Genomic DNA, 21654 nt, shown 5'->3' with positions numbered 1-21654 from the left:
ATAAAAAAAAAACATAAAAGTTTATAAAATTTAGTTTTATTGTAGAATAAGAAAATATTAACTTGGCAATAACATAATAATAATGATTTTTTTATAAAAAATAAATAATAATAATTGATAGAATAAATAAATATCAAAGGGTTAATTTATAATAATAAGGAACTAAATATTGTGTAATCATAAACTTAAGGATTAAAGAGTAATATGCTCATCTTCTACTGCAACCGTCAGCACATACATCGCCTTCATGCATTTTGTCTCCCCCTCTTTCAGAGCTTTCACATCCCCAACTGGTGGTGTAGTATTATCTCCTCCGACGATATCCCATAAGTCTTGACCTATGAGATAATATCTCATACGGGTACTCCAGTTCCCGTAATTATTACTATTTAGCTTCTCGATGCTATTAGCAATGATAGTGTTAATTTTTATAGTGTTTTTATTATAATTTTTACTAAGATTTCTAGCATTTTTAATTTATCTAAATTAGTTTTTATATAATATTGTTATGTTTTTACTTAAAAAGCTTCCTTGAAACACAACTCACTTGATTTTGAGGAAAAGTGTAGGATTTTGCAAGAAAAGGACAAAAATAAGGCAAAACATGATTAGCACGCTCCAGCCCGTGCTAAGGTGCACGATCGTGCCAAATGCAAGGCAATTCAGAGCAAAGAGTCAGAGGCACACACGCCCCAGCCCATGCTGAGCCGCATCCCCGTGCCTCAATTGCCTCAGACTTCCAGAGAGGTGCACGCCCCAGGCCGTGCTAATGCGAACGCCCGTGCGCGCACTGGAGATAGAAACTTGGCCCGTGCAACTGAAGCACGCCCGTGCTACACATGCTACAGACTTCCAGAGGAGGGCACGCCCCTGGCCGTGCCAGTGCGCATGCCCATGCTCTAGAACCTCCCCAGAGCGTGCGGAACAACACAGCCCGTGCTAGGAGCCCCAGACTTCCAGAGCCTGCCACGCCCCAGACTGTACCAGGCAGCACGCCCGTGCCAATCAAGAAATCATGAATTTGAGTCCAAAGTTGCCAACTAATTCCTACCATTTTCACAGGATACTTCGGATAGTCTCTTCACATGCCAGTCAAACTTCAACCATATGCACTTGGAAAGCCATAATTGAGAGTAATTTATGGCTTGATTTAGAACTTTTCCACCTCACAAAGTTAGACTTTACTCATTAAAAAGCATATGGATTGTCCCCCCAAGAAGTCTATATAAAGAAGGGAAGAGGCCATTCCAAAAGGGATCCATCCCACACATCACACTACATTCCATTCTATATCTTTCTCTCATTTTATAGCTTTGTATATTGTTTATTTTTAGAAGTTAAGTATTCAAGAGTTGTGCAAAGTTTCAAAGGAAGCCATCCAACCAATTTATCACTAGTTCTTATTTCTAAACTCTTAATCTTGTTTATTTCTTTCATTATCCTTATTGATTATGAAATATTTATCAAGTATTATTGGGTTTTATTTAAGTACCATGTGTAACTAAATTCTTATACTAGGGGTTTGATGTAGCTTAATCTCTTTTCCAATTTATGCAATTAGATTTATTTTTCCTTATTCAAGTTATGATTTATTAATGAACTTAATGCTTCTAGGCAAAATTTTCCCCTAGAAGCATTAAGTTCAATTATTTCAAGTTATGATTTATTTCAATTATCACTTTCGGAAGAAGGATCTTTGATAAGAAAAGGTTAATAAAACACATGAGAATGATAACTTGATGCGGAAGCTATATGGTTTGACTCATGGGGGGTTTTTATGATTTATCAACCTTAAATTGTAAATTCATAAACAACTACATAACTTAATGATTTAATTCATATTTGATTGCGCTATTGGAAGATAGGTAATTAAATGGAATTAAAATAGCTAGCAATACATCGGAAGAGCTTGTTAGTGAATTCAGAGTTGTTTCTCCTACTTGAATAATTAAATTGATCAATGAACTAATGAAATAAATTGGATAGGATTAAGTGAAATCAAAACCCCTAGTAGTTTCAATTCCTTGATTTCTTTTAATCAATTTCTGTTTACTTGACTCTTGTTTATTTTACATCTATAAAACAATTCTCTTAATTATCGTCTAAATAATATCGAGATAACATAATTTTGGTACTTGGATTACAATCCTCATGGGAATGATATCTTACTCATCATATATTACTTGTAGCGATTCGTACACTTGCGAAAATAAGCTGTCAAGTTTTTGGCGCCGTTGCTGGGGATTGGCAAAACCAATATCAATACGAATTATCTTGTTATTAATTTAGACATTTACTTATTCATTTGTATTTATTCATTTGATTTTTCTGTAGACTATCTCAGTTTTTATGCAAAGAAGATCTAGAAGAACAGAACCTCTGATCTTTGATCCAGAAATTGAGAAAACCTGCAGAAGAAACAACGCAGCAAGGAAAGCACAAGAAAACAAATCCAAACAACAATCAAACATGGACGGCATTAATCCTCAACTTCCGAACATACCTCTTGCTGCAAATCCTCAAATCATACAACAACAAAATGTCCGCACTTTGCGAGACTACACCACGCCTTCTCTCAATGGAGCTACCTCCAACATCACTAGGCCAAGAGTGGAAGCAAATAATTTCGAAATCAAACCAGCAATTATCCAAATGCTTTCCACTTCTATTCAATATGGAGGACTCCCTAATGAAGATCTGAATGCTCACATCACAAATTTCTTGGAGATTTGTGATACTTTTAAACAAAATGGTGTTTCTGAAGATGCCATTAAATTAAGACTCTTTCCTTTTACTTTAAGAGACAAAGCACGATCATGGTTACAATCTTGTCCCGCTGGAAGTTTTACAACTTGGGAAGAGTTAGCCCAGAAATTTTTTGCCAAATTCTTTCCATCTTCTAAAACTACCAAATTAAGAAATGAGATCATGACCTTCGCTCATCATGATCAAGAAAGCTTATATGAAGCTTGGGAAAGATTTAAGGACTTATTGAGAAAATGTGCCCACCATAGTTTACCTAAGTGGTTACAAGTCCAGACTTTCTATAATTCTTTGTCACCTAACATTAAAATTACTCTTGATGCAGCTGCAGGAGGATCTTTTGAAAGAAAGGAAATCGATGAGGCATACGATTTAATAGAAGAAATGGTAAGCAATAGCCATTACCAAAGCAATTCTGAAAGAAGAAAAACTGCTGGGATTTATGAAATTGATGCCATCACTGCACTCAACGCAAAGGTTGACAACATGGTAAGGAAGCTCGACTTGCTAACCACTAAATCTGTGAACTCCATCATGCAAACTTGTGACAGATGCAATGAACCACATGGAGTTGGAGAATGCATGCTAGATTCTGCAAATCCACAAACTTTGGAGCAAGTAAACTATGTGATGAACCAACAGAGGAGGAATTACCCATATTCGAATCCTTACGATAACAGGTTGAGAAATCATCCAAATCTTTCATATGGTAATTCTAACAACACTTTAAATGCACCATCAGATTTCTTACCTCCGGAGAAAAAGTCTCATAATGATCTCTTTACTGCCCTTTCGAAATCGCACATGGATTTCATGAATGAAACAAGAGAACACAATAAAATCCAACAAGCTGCGATAAGAAATCTGGAAATCCAAATGGGACAGTTTGCAAACATGATGGCAGCTAGACCTCAAGGTACGTTACCTAGTAACACTGAAAAAAATCCTAAAGAACAGGTACAAGCCATAACCCTGAGAAGTGGTAGAGAATTGGAGGACAAGCCCAGAAAGGAGAAGGAGAAGGAAGAAGAGAGAAAGGCACCTATCATCGATCTAGTGGAAAAGGAAGAAGTAAAACCCTATATTCCACCTATTCCATTTCCGCAAAGGTTGAAAAAGACGCAAGATGATCAAAGCTTCATGAAATTTCTTGACGTCTTTAAAAAGCTTCAAATAAACATTCCTTTTGCTGAAGCTCTTGCTCAAATGCCCAGCTATGCAAAGTTCTTAAAGGAAATCTTGAGCAAGAAAAGAAAGATTGATGACCAAGGAATGGTGAAACTAACTGAGGAATTCAGTGCAATCATTCAAAATAAACTGCCACCTAAACTTAAAGATCCAGGGAGTTTTTCTATTTCTTGTAATATTGGCAATTTAAATTTTGAGAAGGCTCTAGCTGACTTAGGAGCTAGCATAAATCTAATGTCTTATGAAGTTTTTAAAATGCTAGGTATGGGAGAGCTCAAGCCAACAAGGATGTCTCTACAATTGGCCGATCGATCGATCAAATACCCCAAGGGAATCGTAGAGGACGTACTAGTCAAGGTAGGAAAATTCATTTTTCCAGTTGATTTTGTCATCCTTGACATTGATGAAGGAAGAGAAGGATCATTGATCCTTGGAAGACCTTTTCTTGCAATTGCAAGAGCTCTAATTGATATACATGATGGGAAACTAACGTTGAGAGCAGGTCAAGAAGAAGTTGTTTTTGATGTGTTAAAATCTTGTAAACTTCCTATGGACTGCGATGATTGCTTTAGAATAGATATGATTGATACATGTGTAAAGAACACTTTATATAGCATAGATAATAAAGAAAAAGAAAAAGAAGATACACCACCCAAACAAGAACTGAAGCAGCTTCCTCCTCATTTGAAGCATGCATTTCTAGGTGAGGACAATTCTTTTCCTGTTATTATTTCCTCTCACTTAACGCTTGATCAAGAGAAAAGGTTGTTGCAGGTTCTTCGAAAGCACAAGAAGGCAATAGGATGGTCAATTTCTGATCTACAAAGGATAAGTCCGAGTGTATGCATGCATAAAATCCTAATGGAAGAAGACTACAAACCCTCAATCGAGCATCAAAGACGATTGAATCCAAACATGAAGGAGGTAGTCAAGGCTGAAATCATAAAACTTCTGGACGCCGAAATCATCTATCCAATTTTAGATAGTAGTTGGGTAAGTCATGTCCAAGTTGTGCCAAAGAAGGGAGGTATGACTGTTATCTTTAATGAAAACAATGAATTAATTCCCACTAGAACAGTCACAGGTTGGCGCGTGTGCATAGATTATAGAAAATTGAACAAAGCAACATGTAAGGACCACTTTCCCTTACCCTTTATTGATCAAATGCTTGAAAGACTTGCAGGTTATCCTTTTTATTGTTTCTTAGATGGTTATTCAGGATACTTTCAAATACCTATTGCCCTTGAAGATCAAGAGAAAACTACATTCACTTGTCCTTATGGCACCTTTGCCTATAGGAGAATGCCTTTTGGACTATGCAATGCCCCTTCAACCTTCCAAAGATGCATGATGTCTATATTTTCTGATATGGTAGAGAAATCTATTGAGATATTTATGGATGACTTCTCTGTATTTGATTCTTCATTCGATGCATGTCTTCATAATTTATCCTTAGTAATGCAACGATGTGAAGACACTAACCTTGTTTTGAATTGGGAAAAATGTCACTTTATGGTTAGTGAAGGTATTGTCTTAGGGCACAAGGTCTCTCAAAAGGGAATTGAAGTAGACAAATCCAAAATTGAGGTAATAGAAAAATTACATCCTCCTAACTCAGTAAAAGGGATAGGGAGTTTTCTTGGTCATGCAGGATTCTACAGAAGGTTTATCAAAGACTTCTCAAAAATCACAAAACCTCTTTGTAATTTATTAGTTAAGGATGTTCCTTTTGATTTTGACAAAGAGTGTTTAGATGCTTTTAACAAGTTAAAGAGGGAGTTGATCTCAGCACCTATTATCACTACACCAGATTGGACTCTTCCTTTTGAACTTATGTGTGATGCTAGTGATCATGTTGTTGGAGCCGTTCTTGGGCAAAGAAAGGAAAAGAAGTTGCACGTCATCTACTATGCTAGTCGCACATTGAATGATGCGCAACTAGATTATGCAACTACTGAAAAAGAATTGTTAGCTATTGTTTTTGCTTTTGACAAATTCAGGGCCGATTTAATTGGAGCCAAAACAATAGTTTACACAGATCACTCAGCCTTCAAATATTTGCTGGAAAAGAAAGATGCAAAACCGAGACTAATTCGTTGGGTGCTCTTATTGCAGGAATTTGATCTGGAAATTCGCGACAAAAAGGGAACCGAGAATCTTGTGGCTGACCATCTTTCCAGGCTAGAGTTAGGGGAAGAGGATACAACCAGGCTACAAATCAATGAAAGCTTTCCCCATGAGCAACTTTTGCTGATGGTAAATACTCAAGCCCCCTGGTATGCTGATATAGTTAACTATCTTGTTTGCAAAATCCCTCCTCCCAACTTTTCTTATCAACAAAAGAAAAGGTTCTTTCATGATATCAAATACTACTATTGGGAGGAGCCCTTTTTGTTCAAATATTGTAGTGATCAGCTATCTCGACGATGTATACCGGAAAGTGAAATGGAAAGTGTCCTTAAATTCTGCCACTCAATGGAATGTGGAGGGCATTTTGGAGCAAACAAGACAGCAGCACGAATATTGGAGAGCGGTTTATATTGGCCTAATCTATTTAAAGATGCTTTTAACTATGTCCGTCTTTGTGATCGTTGTCAAAGGTTAGGTAACATTTCAAAGAGACATGAGATGCCCTTGAATAACATCCTTGAAGTCGAAATCTTCGATGTTTGGGGTCTGAACTTCATGGGACCTTTTCCATCATCATACTCAAACCAATACATCCTAGTGGCGGTGGACTATGTGTCAAAATGGGCAGAGGCTGTTGCTCTTCCCAATAATGATGCCAAAAGTGTGATGAACTTCATCAAGAAATATATTTTCACACAACATGATACCCCAAGAGCAATAATCACAGATGGAGGTAAGCACTTCTGTAACAAGTACCTTGATTCCCTACTTTCCAGATATGGCGTTACTCACCGTGTAGGTACCCCATATCACCCTCAAACGAGTGGGCAAGTAGAAGTCACGAACCAGGAAATCAAAAAGATTTTGGAGACAATAGTTGGCCAATCAAGGAAGGACTGGTCCAAGAGGCTCGATGATGCTCTTTGGGCCTACAGAACTGCATTCAAAACACCAATTGGCATGTCACCATACCTCCCTATCGACCTGGAGCACAAGGCGTATTGGGCAATCCAATTTCTTAACTTTGACACTAAAGAAGTTGGTCAAAAGAGGCTGCTTCAATTAAACATGATGGATGAAATGAGGCTCCATGCCTATGAAAATGCCAAAATCTATAAAGATCGCACAAAGATGTGGCATGATAAACATATCATCCTGCGGAATCTAAAGGTAGGCCAACAGGTATTGCTCTACAATTCTAAACTCTGCCTTTTTCCAAGAAAACTGCGTTCTAGATGGTCGGGCCCTTTTATGATCAAAGAAGTCTTTCCACATGGGGCTGTCGAAATAGTGGATGGAGACCGGAGTTTCAAAGTCAATGCTCAATGCTTGAAAGTTTATCAAAATGACAATTTTAATCCAGTCAAGAATGCCATCCATCTGGTTTAACCCTAACCGGGTTAATTACGTCGAACTTAATGACGTTAAACAAAAGTGCTTATGGGAGACAACCCATTTTTATTTTGTCTGTTTAGTTTGTTTTATATGTTTGTTGTTTGTTTTATTCAATTTATAGGAATAACAAAGGGCTCAACAAGTAGCACGCCCTGGCCATACCACTTAGCATGGCCGTGTTTCAAAGATAAAATTGAAAATTGAGACTAGAGGGTAGCACGCTTTGGGCCGTGCCACATAAGCACGCCCAATGCAAAACCATTGGCACGGCCGTGCGAGGTAAGTGATTTTCGATGTGCAGGTAAAACACACGCACGCCCTGAAGCATGCCATCTAGCATGGTCGTGCCACAATTGACTAGGACTTCCAGAGGATTGCACGCCCTAAGCAGTGCTAAGGCGCACGCCCGTGCCAGGTAAGTTAAGTTTTGTCCTGCAGGAGAGATGCGTGCACGCCCAAAGCTGTGCCAAGGCGCACGCCTATGCTCGATTGGACTAGGACTTCCAGAGGCTTGCACGCCCCGGACCGTGCCATCCAGCATGCCCGTGCGAGCTATCAAAAAGACTTCTAGGGGAAAGCACGGTCCAGACCGTGCTGAACCGCATGCCTGTGCGCGCTACTCTATTTAAATAGCACGCCCTAATCCTATTTCATTCACTTTGCACGCCCTAGCCGCCAACAGCCCCTCTCTCCCATTTTCTCTCATTTTCTATCATTTTCTTTCATTTCTCTCGCATTTTCTTCAATATTTTTCATCATAATGCCTCCCAGGTACAAACGTAGCAGGCCTGCTTCATCTGTCGCAGCTGGGCACCGCTCTTCTCGATCTTCCACTGCCTCTCCACCCTCTGACAGTCCACCACTGCCTCCATTCGAGACGAGCTCTCCTGAGCAGCTAGACAGGTATCACAAACTCTCATCATGCCCTATTTTGCCCAATAAATTTATAGATGAGGATGCCTTGTCAATAGTTGGCCTTAGGGATGCTGTAATAGAGCCACTTCAGCGAGTGGGGTAGGAAAATTTTATTGCAATGAAAGATCATGTGTATGCCCCTTTGACATTGGAATTTTTAAGTTCTTATTCTTCCATTATTAGATTTCCAGTTGGTTGTGTTAGAAATTTTATTCGATTTCGATTACTTGGAAGGGATTTTGAACTTTCAATAGATGAAGTTAGTAGCATTTTTGGCTTTCCCACCGAAAATGCAATTACACAACTTCCTACAGATTCCTTTGATTCAACTAGGTGGAATGAACTAACGGGAGAAAGAAATTATAATCCTAGGGTTTCTAAGGCATCAAAATAAAAAAATCCTGCATTGAGGTATATACATAAATTCCTAGTTAATACCATTTTCGGTAGAAGTGAGAGTGATGGAGTTTTGGGGAGGAATGAGCTTTATTTCTTATGGGCCATTAACCACGGAGTTTTGCTGAATGTCAGTTACTGGTTAGGCCAAAAATGGGCTCGAGTGGCGAGAGCCGATAAGGGGGCCATCATGAAAGGTAGTTTTGTCACGCGTATTGCTATTTACTTAAGAGTGTGGAATCCGGCTAGGCCCATTTATGACAGTCTTGGTGGAGGCAGAGGTACCAGATTAGACATCGATATGATGATCCATATGAAGTTAGTAGAGAAGGCCAGAGAATCTTATCGTTTAGTGGGCACTCCAACAGACAGTTCTGCTCACGCAGCCACTCAGGATGCCGGTGGTGCTAACACAGAGGAGGATATTCCACCTCCCTTCTCTGGTTTTGGTTTTTCTGGTGCAGGTACCTCTGGAGCTGGACCTTCATTCCAGGGCACTTCCACCGTGTCCAATGATGAAGTACTTGCCCGAATGCTCTCTCGCATGGATGTGTTCGACACCCGGCTACATAGCATGGAGTCCATAATCGCTGATCGTTTCCAGTCGCTTGAGATCACGCAGGGCAGCATCGACTCTCGCCTTGACACTGTGCAGGGTCAACTTCAGACTATTCTTCAGTTGCTTCAGCCTCCTCCCCTCCTCCACCAGCAGCTTGATGGGTTTCACATCATTTTGGTTATTCATTCTTATCTTTCTGTGTGTTAAACATTTCACATTGGTTTTGTTTGAATACTTTAGATTTCAATTAGTTGCAGTTACATATTTGAGCTTTTAATTGTTTTTCAATTTCAATATTTTGGTTATCTTTTTAGTATGTTTCTTACTTCATAGCTTGGATGAACTTTGCCACCCGACTTCCTTATATTGTCTCACATCAACGATCTATTCTTTATTAAGGTATCCATAATACCATAAGTTTGGGGAATTGCATCTAGCTCATTGAGCACAATGTGCTCAATTAAGTTGGGGGGAAGACATTTTATCTAAACTATAAAATTCAAATAAATTTTTGTTTTTTTTTATTTTATTTTATTAAATAAAATAAGTATGGAATAACTATGATCGAATTTAAAAAAAAAATTATCTTAAATTCATTAGCCTTTGATTAAATTAATCGTGATTCCAAAGTTAATTGCTTTTAACCAAAATTTATATTTTTAACTCTACATACTTCTTTGATTTAACCATTTGTTTCTAAGATTATAAACAGCAACCTTTGTTTAGCATACATGTATGTTTCAAATCAATAAAGGATGAGGGTATTATGAGAGAAAAAGCAAGATTGAGGGAATAATGGAAATCCGTTCTAAACAAAGTGGTATGGAGCATAAAATGCAACTACTTATTGCTTATATTCCCATAAATAAATAAATAAATAAATATATATATATATATATATATATATATATATATATATATAAGTGGTATGGAGCATAAAATGCAACTACAAAAGAAGCAAAAGGTGAGAAGTGGTATGCAACCACTTTGTGTGATAGAAATAGGTTACCTAAAAATACCTTGAGATGAGAAATATTACATATGCGCTAAATTTGTCCTAAGTACTTACTATTCTAAAGAAGGAGACAAAAATCTTGTTAACTCATGTTTAATAAAAAGAATATGTTCTGTTGAAAATTAAAATTTTTGGCTAGAAAATAATTGACATAGGAAACATATAATTTATTCTTATGTTAATAATTTGGATATTTATCAAATTCGTGAATAATTATTCCAAACTATTTTAATGGCGTTTCATTGCTTTAGGACAAGCAATAGTTTAAGTTTGGGGAATTTTGATAGTGTTAATTTTTATAGTGTTTTTATTATAATTTTTACTAAGATTTCTAGCATTTTTAATTTATCTAAATTAGTTTTTATATAATATTGTTATGTTTTTACTTAAAAAGCTTCCTTGAAGCACAACTCACTTGATTTAGAGGAAAAGTGTAGGATTTTGCAAGAAAAGGACAAAAATAAGGCAAAAGATGATTAGCACGCTCCAGCCCGTGCTAAGGTGCACGACGGTGCCAAATGCAAGGCAAATCAGAGCAAAGAGTCAGAGGCGCGCACGCCCCAGCCCATGCTGAGCCGCACGCCCGTGCCTCAATTACCTCAGACTTTTAGAGAGGTGCACGCCCCAGGCCGTGCTAATGCGCACGCTCGTGCGCGCACTGGAGATAGAAACTTGGCCCGTGCAGCTGAAGCACGCCCGTGTTACACATGCTCCAGACTTCCAGAGGAGGGCACGCCCCTGGCCGTGCTAGTGCACACGCCTATGCTCTGGAACCTCCCCAGACCGTGCGAAACAACACGGCCCTATTGACGCGTAATTTTATGCCCCCGCCTAACCCGGTGATGATATAAGGATAAGGAATAAAGAATCACGGTCAACCAGAAGTGTTTTTAAACCAAAAATTGAATCGAACCGGTCCAAAGGGTCTGACCCGCATTAGGGTTGCATCACGCAACTATCACCTGCGTGACGGCACTCATAGTTGCGTCACGCAACTCTAACCAGGCTGACACCACTAGGACACGCCTGTGTAACGGCCTGCACTATTTGTATGGATACGCGGCAACTGTACGAAAAGTAAGCTGCGTCACGCAGCTCTCGGCTCCGTCACGCAGCTACTACCTGCGTGACGCAGCTTTGTTCTGTTGCCCTACCCATATAAATACAACATTTTCATTTTTAAATGGGACTTTTCTCATTTTTCTCTAGACTAAGGCATTTTAGACTGAGAGTAATCTACTGCGGCTAGGGTTTTCCTCAAGAACTCTAGTGAGTAACCTTGAGGAAGATCAAGCTATTAGATATACAGATTGAAAAATTAAAAATACAATAGGACATAAAAAGAGAAAAAGAGAGAAAAGGAAGAAAAGAAAGCTTTATTGCTAAAACTTGGTGCTAAAACACTTTTGGGATTGTAAAACAGTTTCAATTCCTTGATTTCTTTTAATCAATTTCTGTTTACTTGACTCTTGTTTATTTTACATCTATAAAACAATTCTCTTAATTATCGTCTAAATAATATCGAGATAACATAATTTTGGTACTTGGATTACAATCTTCGTGGGAACGATATCTTACTCATCATATATTACTTGTAGCGATTCGTACACTTACGAAAATAAGTTGTCAAGCAACTCCAGAAAAATCCACCATAAGGTACTAGTGTTCATAACACTAACCAATGCACAACAGTCCCTGACCAATAACGATTACAATTTTTGCTTGTGAATCTTCAACAACAGTCCCCGACTGTTAATTCCAGCAGAATAACGATACCTACACTTGTAAATAAACACCACAAAATACCACGGCTACAATAACTACCACCACAACCAGGCTCTGATACCACTTGTTGGATATCAGTGCAGTGATAAACTTTAAGATTGATTAATAATTTATAACACCAAAAATGATAACGGGAAAGGCAACCAAAATAATACTAACACAAAACACCAAATAAAATTGTATTAATAAGAAGCAAACTTTCACAAAGCTTAAGGAAAGAATTACTTACTTGCTTCTTGGACTTGGTTTTTGCTTGGTTGGTTACAAATGAGGTGAGGGGTGGTATTTATAGGCATTTCCACCTCCTCAATGTACGGCTATGATTTACTTACAAAAATGTACGGTGGAGATTACAAGGAGCATTCTAGAGTAGGTGAGATATTTCATTAAAATATCTTGTGGGTGGGAGTATTCTAGAATGTCCTAGGTATTTACACACCATGTGGGCTTGGGGCATCCATCTTTGGGCTTAAGGTTTCCACATTTGGGCTTGAAGCTTGCCAAGTATTTAACTTATTGTGGGAGCCCATTTTGGTAGTTGTCTTTTCTAAATTAATCGGTGATATTTTAATAATATTAATAGTAGATAATTGTTAAATTAACTTAATAAATTTTTACATTTGTTAAAGATACATTAGTAATGTGTTTAATGACAATATGTATTAACTACAGTACAAAATATTGGAGTAAAACCTATAAAAAAGGGATTTAATTAGGTTATACTTAAAAAAACATGAATTGTTATGAATATTAATTTTGTGGATATCCATTTAGTCATGAAGTTGTTTATTATTCTATTTATTATTCCATTGTGACTTTTAGAATATATGAGTATGTCATTCGAAATGTAAGCTTATATTCTTTGTAATGTATAGTTATGACCTTAAGGATGTATCTTCTTGTACTTATAAATAGAGGTACCTTAACTCTATTTATTAATACACTTTTATAATGAATAAGTATTACTCTCTTTATATTCTCTCTACTCCGTTTTTCTATATTATCTTTATTTATTATATTTTATAACATATTATCAACACAAAACTCTAACCAAATCATATACCACTTTTTTTATGTGATGTTGTTTTCTTAATCAATTTCTATGGTGCTTTCACGATGAAATCGATTAAAGAGAACATAACTTCTAGTTTGCGACAACCAAAGTTAAAAGATATATATCTAAGATTGTTCGTGTTTAAAAGATAATTCTACATACAATTTTTTTCATCTATATATTTTAGATATGAATTATAAATATAAATTAAATCTTTATTTTTTTTATTTGATTGGTTATTGTATAGAATATAATTCTAAAATCAAATTAGTATCCTATTGTTGTTTTATCATATTAAATCTTATAGGATATAATTTATGACTTTTAATATATCTATTATGAATTATTTATTTTTATATGGATATTATGTGTCCTAAAGACAAATAAGGAAGAAAATCGTATGTGTCCTAAAGACACAATAAGAAAGAAAATCGAGAAAATAATAGAAATTTCACTAAAGCAATAATTTCCTTCCACTAAATATTTAATAGTTAAATGTCCACTTATTTCGGAAAAAATTCGAGGAAACATTAAGTTTGAAATGTGTAGCAGAAAAAATTATAAATAAACTATTAGGCTAGCACAATATTGTATTTCATTTTAGATATGTTTCCATTAAAAGAAACATGTGGTACTTATGAGATCTGATCAATTTATTTATCAATGATAATATTCTTGTATTTAATCTATAAATCATGGATAATATTTTATACTTTTGAATATGCTCCTGTAATAGCATTATCGGAAATAAATATTTTAATATATCGATTGTGGATTTTAAGTTAATTTCAGTCTTTTTGTTATTGAGCAAAAATTAAGCTCTCAATTCACATAATAACATTTGTTTTCATTCCATGGAGTGAATAAATAATATATGATAATACTGGGCAAAAACAAAAAATAATTACATACTTATAATCGTGATATAAAAGATGTCATGGAATGAAACTCACTCAATTGAATTTATTTCATTACCTGAAATGAATGCAATAACATATAATATTGGGTGTGAGTGTGAATAATAACAATAATGGAGTGTTTGGCTGAGCCGTAATGAACTCAAATGGAACCAAGTGGATGTAGGACCTTATCATGTGGTTACTCGAGCTAGAAGTCTGCTCGCTTCTTGGAAGAAAGCCCAGCTGCAGCTGTCGGGTTTAGATACAGGCATCAGTGCTTCTGCTAGTAGTCAATGGTTTCCACCACCTTCTGGCACTTTTAAAATAAACTTTGATGCCGCTCTTCTCCCATCTGCCGGCCATGGAGCTGTCGGTGCTGTACTCTCAAACTGCCTTGGCGGGTTTGTATCAGCAGTAACATCTTCCTTGCATGGCTGCTCTTCTCCAGCAGTAGCAGAAGCTCAGGCATTAAGAAATGTATTATCCTGGGTGCTGTCGAGCCACCCTACTTTGATGATTCAGGTTGAGACTGATTGCCTTCAAGTCTATCATGCTATGAGAAGTTCTGTCCACGACTGGTCCGAGTTTGGTGTTGTCATCTCTGAATGTAAGCTTCTCTTAGTCCAATTGCCTAATGTCGAATTGGCTTGGATTAGAAGACAAGCAAATGATTTAGCTCATGTGTTGGCTAAATTCGTCCCTAGTGGGGCTTGTTTTCAAACTTGGGATAGTGTTCCCGCTTGTATTGCTCGTTTTTTTCTCTTATTAATATATTCCATAATTCAAATGTCAAAAAAAAAAAAGTAACAATAATATTCTTATGATTGAGAATGTGAATAAGATCATTATTGAATTACTGATCTTTGTAATTGTAGTAATCACAAGTAATCAAAATAAATCTTACCACTAGAAGTGACAAAAGATAATATAGCATGTTGATTATGTACTTGTTGTACACCAAAACATATGAAGGCAAATTTTGGCTTTGATACTAAAAGAATTATTAAAAGCTCTTGAAGAGCAAATATTATTATTTAGAGAAATGACTTTCAAGTGTTATATATTATTTTCTCTTTAATCTTGTAGAAATTTATTCTAAGGATATTTACAAAAATGAATATCATATAGAGATAATAATTGTAATGAATATAGTTGTAAACTAGAAGTTTACATATTCAAATATTGTTATTGTTTGGCAATAATTGATTGGGTTATCTGGAATCAATAGTGATGGGAATACAAATTAAATCTTTATATGGATATTTATAAAGAACCGGAAGTTTTTCCAAATGTAATGAATTTTTCATGGTTAATTTATGCTCAAAGCAACTTTTATGAAAACAAAGCTTCCTATTTATATATATGGATATTACTAATATATATATTAGTAATTATTCGCATCAAGCCAACAAGTTATTATAAATTCTTCCTCTTTTTATTACGGATCTATTTAAGAATCTTTGAATATGCAGTATATATTTGAACTATCTACCACAATAGACTAAAATGAATCCTCAAAGGAGGTTACAAATATGTCAGATATAAAGTTTCATTTCAATATCTAGAATTTTAAATAAAGAGAATTATCTATCACCAATTTTGTTTGTTATGAATCCCGACATTAGGAGGAGAGAATAAGCAGCTGAAAAAGCTAAATGTGAAAATAATTATTATTAGTAAATTTTGATCCTCTCACAAGGTTATATAAATTAGAAGTTCAAAAGATACTTATTTTGCAAACTATTGTAAATCAATTGTTCAACTCATATTAGAATTGAAGTCCTTGAAGGATATGAGTGATAAATTTCCATAAGAAACTCAGGTACCTGAAATTAATGAATTTGATGAAAATAATGAGATCTTGATAAGTTATGTCATGTCAAGAAAAAGATGGAATGGATATAAAATAAATATCGACTTTATTTTTACAAATGTTATCACACTTAATATTGTGAAAAATGATGAGGATCTTGAATATAAGTCTATTGGGGCATATAGACATAAAATGATTGTCTATTTTATATTGCTCATTTGATATAGATATCTATATGAAATCCTAAAGGATTTAAGTTGCTTGAAGCACAAAACTCAAATCTCGAGAAATTATTTATAGCTCTATATGGAATACTTGATAATGATAGTCATTGAAGAATTAAAACATGCTTGATTTGCTCATCAAAGCACTTCCTACAAGCTTTGAATTTGGAATACATAAACTCGTGATTTCTAAGTGATGTTTCCATGAGGGGGAGCAAATACGCATCGTACTTTTTTCCCTTTAACCAAAGTTTTTTCTCACTGGGTTTTTCTTAGTAAAGGTTTTTAATGGGACAGTATATTATCGCATATTTTAGAAAAGAATAATGTTTTTTTTTCCTTGACTAAGAATTTTTCTCATAGGATTTTTCTTAGTAAGGTTTTAATAAAGCATATTTTTTATTATGGATATCCAAGGGGGACTGTTATGAATATTAATTTTGTGGATATCCATTTAGTTTCTCCATAAACTATTTAGTTTGCCCAGAAGTTATTTATTATTCTATTTATTATTCCATTTTGATTTTTGGAATATATGGTTATGTCCATGGGCATGTAAGGTTGTATTCTTTGGAATGTATGGTTATAACCTTTGAAATGTATCTTGTATCTATAAATAAAGGTACCTTAACTCTATGTAGATACAACTTTTCTAACGAATAAGTATTACCCTCTCTATATTTTCTATTTCTTATATTTTATAAGATAATCTACTTTTATCGTGCCTTTTACATTGTAACAATCGAGCACAATACATCTTGAAAATCTTTGCCCTTTAAATTATCATGTATTTATAGCTCGGTCCCTCTAATATTAAAAAAAAAAACCACCGATATGTATCACTGCTCTTCCTCTTAAAAAAAAAAAAATGAGAAGTGATAGGTAACTCGAATCGATCGGATGACCGGACATTGAAAACTATATTAGTGGGGCTCAGTTTGTTTGTTGATGTTTATTACCTCCGTTCCATGATACTTGTTACATTTGAGAAAATAGTTTATTTTAAAATACTTGTCATATTTGTGGTTTCAATGAGTAACATTTTTTTTTCATGTTTATCCTTTGTATATGACCAATAATATTGTTTCAATTCTTTAAAAAAAATTCTCTCTCTTTATTTACTGCTGCCTCCTTGCATTCTCAAAATCTCTCCACCACTATGGTTGGATAAAATGTGAGAATTTTAGAGTCTAAAATTCAATTTAGTGTTTAGATATATTAAATTAAAGATAATACAGTCAATTTACTTAATAATTTATTATAACTTAAACAAATTTAATAATTTTTTACGTGAAATTTCACATTTAGCAAGTATTATGGAACACAGATGTCGTAATATAAGGCAATATGGGTATAAGTTATATGAGTGGACAGTAGAAAAAAAATGTCTCGTATTGAGAGGCATGAGTTGTATTCTCATCCGAGTAATTTTTTATGTAATTTGCAACATTTGAATGTCTCTCTGTCTCTTTTTTTTTTCAGGTTAATCTTTTATTTGTTACTTTGTGTGCCTAAATTGAGTTTTTATCATGTTCGAATTCAAACTCTTAATAAGTCTAAAAATAAGTTTAAACTTGAACTCGAGCTAATACAAACAAACTTTAAATGAGCCAAGCTCGAAATTAATATTTATTAAATGATTAGTCGAACTCAAATTTTTATCAACATTTTACAAATCAAACTTAAAGTTGGATTGGGCTCGATTTATTTATAGCCCTAATAAGAAGGACACCAATTTCCATCAGGAGCAGTCAACAGGTGGCAATTGACCTCTAGTGTTGGTTCCTACAAACACATCCGAGTAAAATGCAATTTTGCATGCTCTCCATCCAGTTCCTACAACACAATCAATTTTAGTTAAATTCAAACTTTAAGTTCTTTAACTTTTTTTTTTTTTTTTTTCCTAATACGTTGATTGAATGTGCGTGTTTACGTGTATATAGGTTGATTGAAAGGCATCTTTATAATAGAAAAGTTAGCACAATCCATATGAAAATATTGAAATTAAGGCTGAAATATAATTTACATGTTTCTTGAAAAATATTTTTCAAATAATTTATTTTCGTTGTTTGATTGTAATATTGAAAATTAATTAAAAATATTAAAATGTTTAACTTAAAAAATTATAATAATAATAATATAAATTCGTATTTTCAAAATTTTATTGTTAAATATGAGAATAATGTAAAAAAAATGATAAATTATAAAAGTCGTTAATGGCTAGTGGTGAATGGTAAGTGGTGATAGTGGCTACCAATTATTGATAAATTAAAAAAAATATATATGAATTTATAAAATCAAAATAAGTTTGTCAAAATCCGAAGAATGTTTTACGCTCTTGAAAATGAGAAGTCATTTATCTTAAAAATGATTTAATTTTCTTTTGACCAGGAAAACATTGTTCATTCACTTATTTTTCTAAATATCCCAAAAAACAGAAAATTATAAAAATTATTTTTCTGTAAATTATTTTACAGAAAAAACGGAGCCTAAATTATAAATCCTTAGACAACAGATTATAACAAAAAAATAAAATAAAATAAAAATAAAAGAGAGAGGTAAAGGCCCACTTGTCTGAAATTGCGAGACAGTAACCTCCACACTGATGGATCAGTGAGGAAGGGGAACTAAGGGGGCCTTGGCCCCCATTAAATTCCTTCAAATTTTTAGTGATATTTATTAAGCATGTTGTTGCTTGGTCTAACGACAAAAGGACCATGAGAAATCATATGCACAGTGATTTTGCATATCTTAATCTCTTTTTTTTCCCTTTTCCATTTTATTTATATAATTTTTATTTTAATAGTTTTTCTTTTTATATATTAAAAAACTATTCTATAAACCAATTTTTAAAATTTTCTTTTTTTATTCTTTTTTATATTTTTCTTTTTTCTCTTTATTTCTATAATTTTTATTTAATAGTTTTTCTTTTTCCTTTTTAATATATTAAAAATAGAAATAAGTATAAATAACATGTAAGAAACTAGGGAATGATTGTTGAAATTTTTTCGTTGTAGGGAAAATTAAGGATGTATTTTTGAAGAGAATAAAATATTTCTTTCATGTAATCTTTTTTAAGAATTAATTAACTGATTTATTTATTTTAAATTTATAATTTAGAACAATAAAGAAAATAAAATACTTGAATAAACTCATTAATTAATCAATATTGAATCCTAGCATGATTTGCTTTTTAATTTCCATTTATTGACTTGACTTTAATCTTTTTTTTTTTTTTTTTGTCCATCATTATTAAATTTCAATAAATTATGGCTTTGACAGTTAAAGAAAGAGTTGATTTTTGAATTTCAAATTAGTAATTTTTTAATATAATTTGTTTCTTGTTATACGTTGAATTCTGAAAAAAATTTTATTCTTAATAATATTTTTTATTTTTTATTTTCTTTTTCATTACTGAATTAATTTATAAATACTATTACTTTAATTTAGTAAGAGATTTCAATCTTTCTTGCAATAAATAGATGGTTTCATGATTATTAAGCATTTTTAATTTTCTTGATATTTTTTCTCTTATATCCTAAGTTTGTTCGACTTGAAAGAAAATAGAGTTTAAAAAATTAAAAAGAAACTATAACTATATATTTTTGTTTTGGTCACTTTTTATGGTTTCAAGAATTTGTATATGTGTGCATATATTCCTTTCTCCCATGCACTGGGTAAGTAATATTGCCATTATAGCCGAAGTGATCACCATTATCAATTTAGATCATATTCCCTTTTTTTTTTTTTTTACCTAGCAATAAAAATAATAATATTATTATTTTTTATTATAGTTGTATATAGATATTGATTTTGAAGTTGAGGATAGGAGCTGAGGATTGAGTAGTAACTTTATTTTCTTTTTGGGCACTATTAAGGTTTTAAGCTTTTAAGAGTCTGCATCTATAAATTAAGAATTGAAAGATTAGGTTTAGAGATTGGGTTGAACTTTATTTTGAGACCATTTCATTATATAAATAAAATTAAGTATATAAGAAGCAGCATCACAAATAGCTTGTACGGAAAAGTATAATACAAATTAACTAATTGTATTTATTTTAATTAAACAAAAACTTAGCTTTAATATTATATAGATAAAAAAAATTAAAAGAGTAAAAAAAATAAGTATATAACGAAGATAGTCAACGTGCAATTCACGTCATAAAAAAGACTGATACTATGTAAATAAATGTATAAATTAATCAGAAGATACATTTACACTATTTGTTATTGTAATGATATGAAGTGCAAATAACTCATTATTTCTAAGCATATAATACCCATTACTATTTTGCATATATAGTTACTTAATATTAATGATTTTAGCTTAAATGTTTAATTTAGTTCTTAAACTTTAATTAAATGTCCAATTTTAGATGAATTTAAGACATAAATGTTAAATTTGAATGTTAAATTTTAATTTCAGTTACAAGCTGCAAAACCTGAACCCAAACATTATTAGCCCAATATATTGTTTGGCCCTGAATTTTGCATTTTGTTCCATTTTCACTCTAATTTAATATTTATGCCAATTTCATCATGAATTTTGACGGTCTCTTACAATAGCACCCCAAATGCAATTAGGACTCAGACCTATGATTAAATTAAATTTAGACGCACACTAATTTGAATTAAATTAAATTACCTTTGGTTAAGTTATACATAGCCATATTTGAAATTAAGTTAAGTAATAATTGATTAAGTTACATTTGATACACTTTTTTTTCTACATTGGGGAAGTCGATTCGAATCTAGATTTAATGTTAAGTTGTACACGCAGTTACCAATAGGCTCTACTTCACTCTAATTGAAATTAGATTATATTAACATAATTAGCTTATATACTTCACTCTAATTAAGTCCCACTTAAAATTTTATAAAATTAGATATCCAAATTAAAATTAAAATTAATCCACATTCAAAATCTTAATAATTGTGACATTCTAAATAAAGTTAAATTATGTTAAACTTAATGTAATTGTGTGTTTTAAAGTTTAAATTCTAGTATTAATTAAATTAAGAGCTCTCAGGTGCGATCTCTATTACGCACCTGCAGAGAGGAGCGAAGAGTTTTAACTGTAACAAAACCCCGAATTAAATTAGGTGGTTTTTGATAATATGACCCGGATACAGGTAGTTAAAAAAAAAAAAGATTTTCGTTAAATAATATATATATATATATATATATATATATTACATCTTGTTCTTTAAAGGCTTATAATGGGGTTGTACTCGGGATGGGAGACAAACCAAGGATTCACATGATGCAGCTAACTTTCGTCCGTTGCAAGTTACATAAAAAAATTAGTCGGGATGGGAGTACCACTTATGCCCTCTCAGTTCAAGACAACCTAATTACCCCATTGATTAAGTCGATTAAGTCATACGTACAATTTTATTAAATTGCTAGAGTTAGGATTAAATTAAATTGAGACACATTGATTTGAATTAAATTAAATTACCCTAGGTTAAATCATAGGTAAGCACATTAGAAATTAAATTAAATTAAATTAAACAC

The 21654-nt window shown here is 33.4% G+C and overlaps 1 protein-coding gene and 1 non-coding gene across 2 annotated transcripts in view; one reads left to right on the top strand and one right to left on the bottom strand.

The window, feature by feature from the left end:
- Positions 1-21654, top strand: part of LOC149496940 (uncharacterized) — a 136124-nt gene that overhangs the window by 93569 nt on the left and 20901 nt on the right. The window contains exon 4 of the mRNA XM_089719972.1: positions 5159-5866. Coding sequence (XP_089576098.1) covers positions 5159-5866 — 708 coding nt within the window. The remainder of the gene's footprint in view (positions 1-5158; positions 5867-21654) is intronic.
- LOC149496941 (small nucleolar RNA R71) lies at positions 2911-3017 on the bottom strand. Its single transcript, XR_016320746.1, has one exon. It is a non-coding gene; the product is annotated as a small nucleolar RNA R71 (small nucleolar RNA).

The sequence above is a fragment of the Jatropha curcas genome, chromosome 4, assembly GCF_041381405.1.
Source record: "Jatropha curcas cultivar XTBG-Jc1 chromosome 4, XTBG_Jcur_1.0, whole genome shotgun sequence".
NCBI lineage: Eukaryota > Viridiplantae > Streptophyta > Magnoliopsida > Malpighiales > Euphorbiaceae > Jatropha > Jatropha curcas.
Note: the sequence above shows the minus strand (reverse complement) of the source record. Positions and strands in the feature narration are given on the sequence as shown.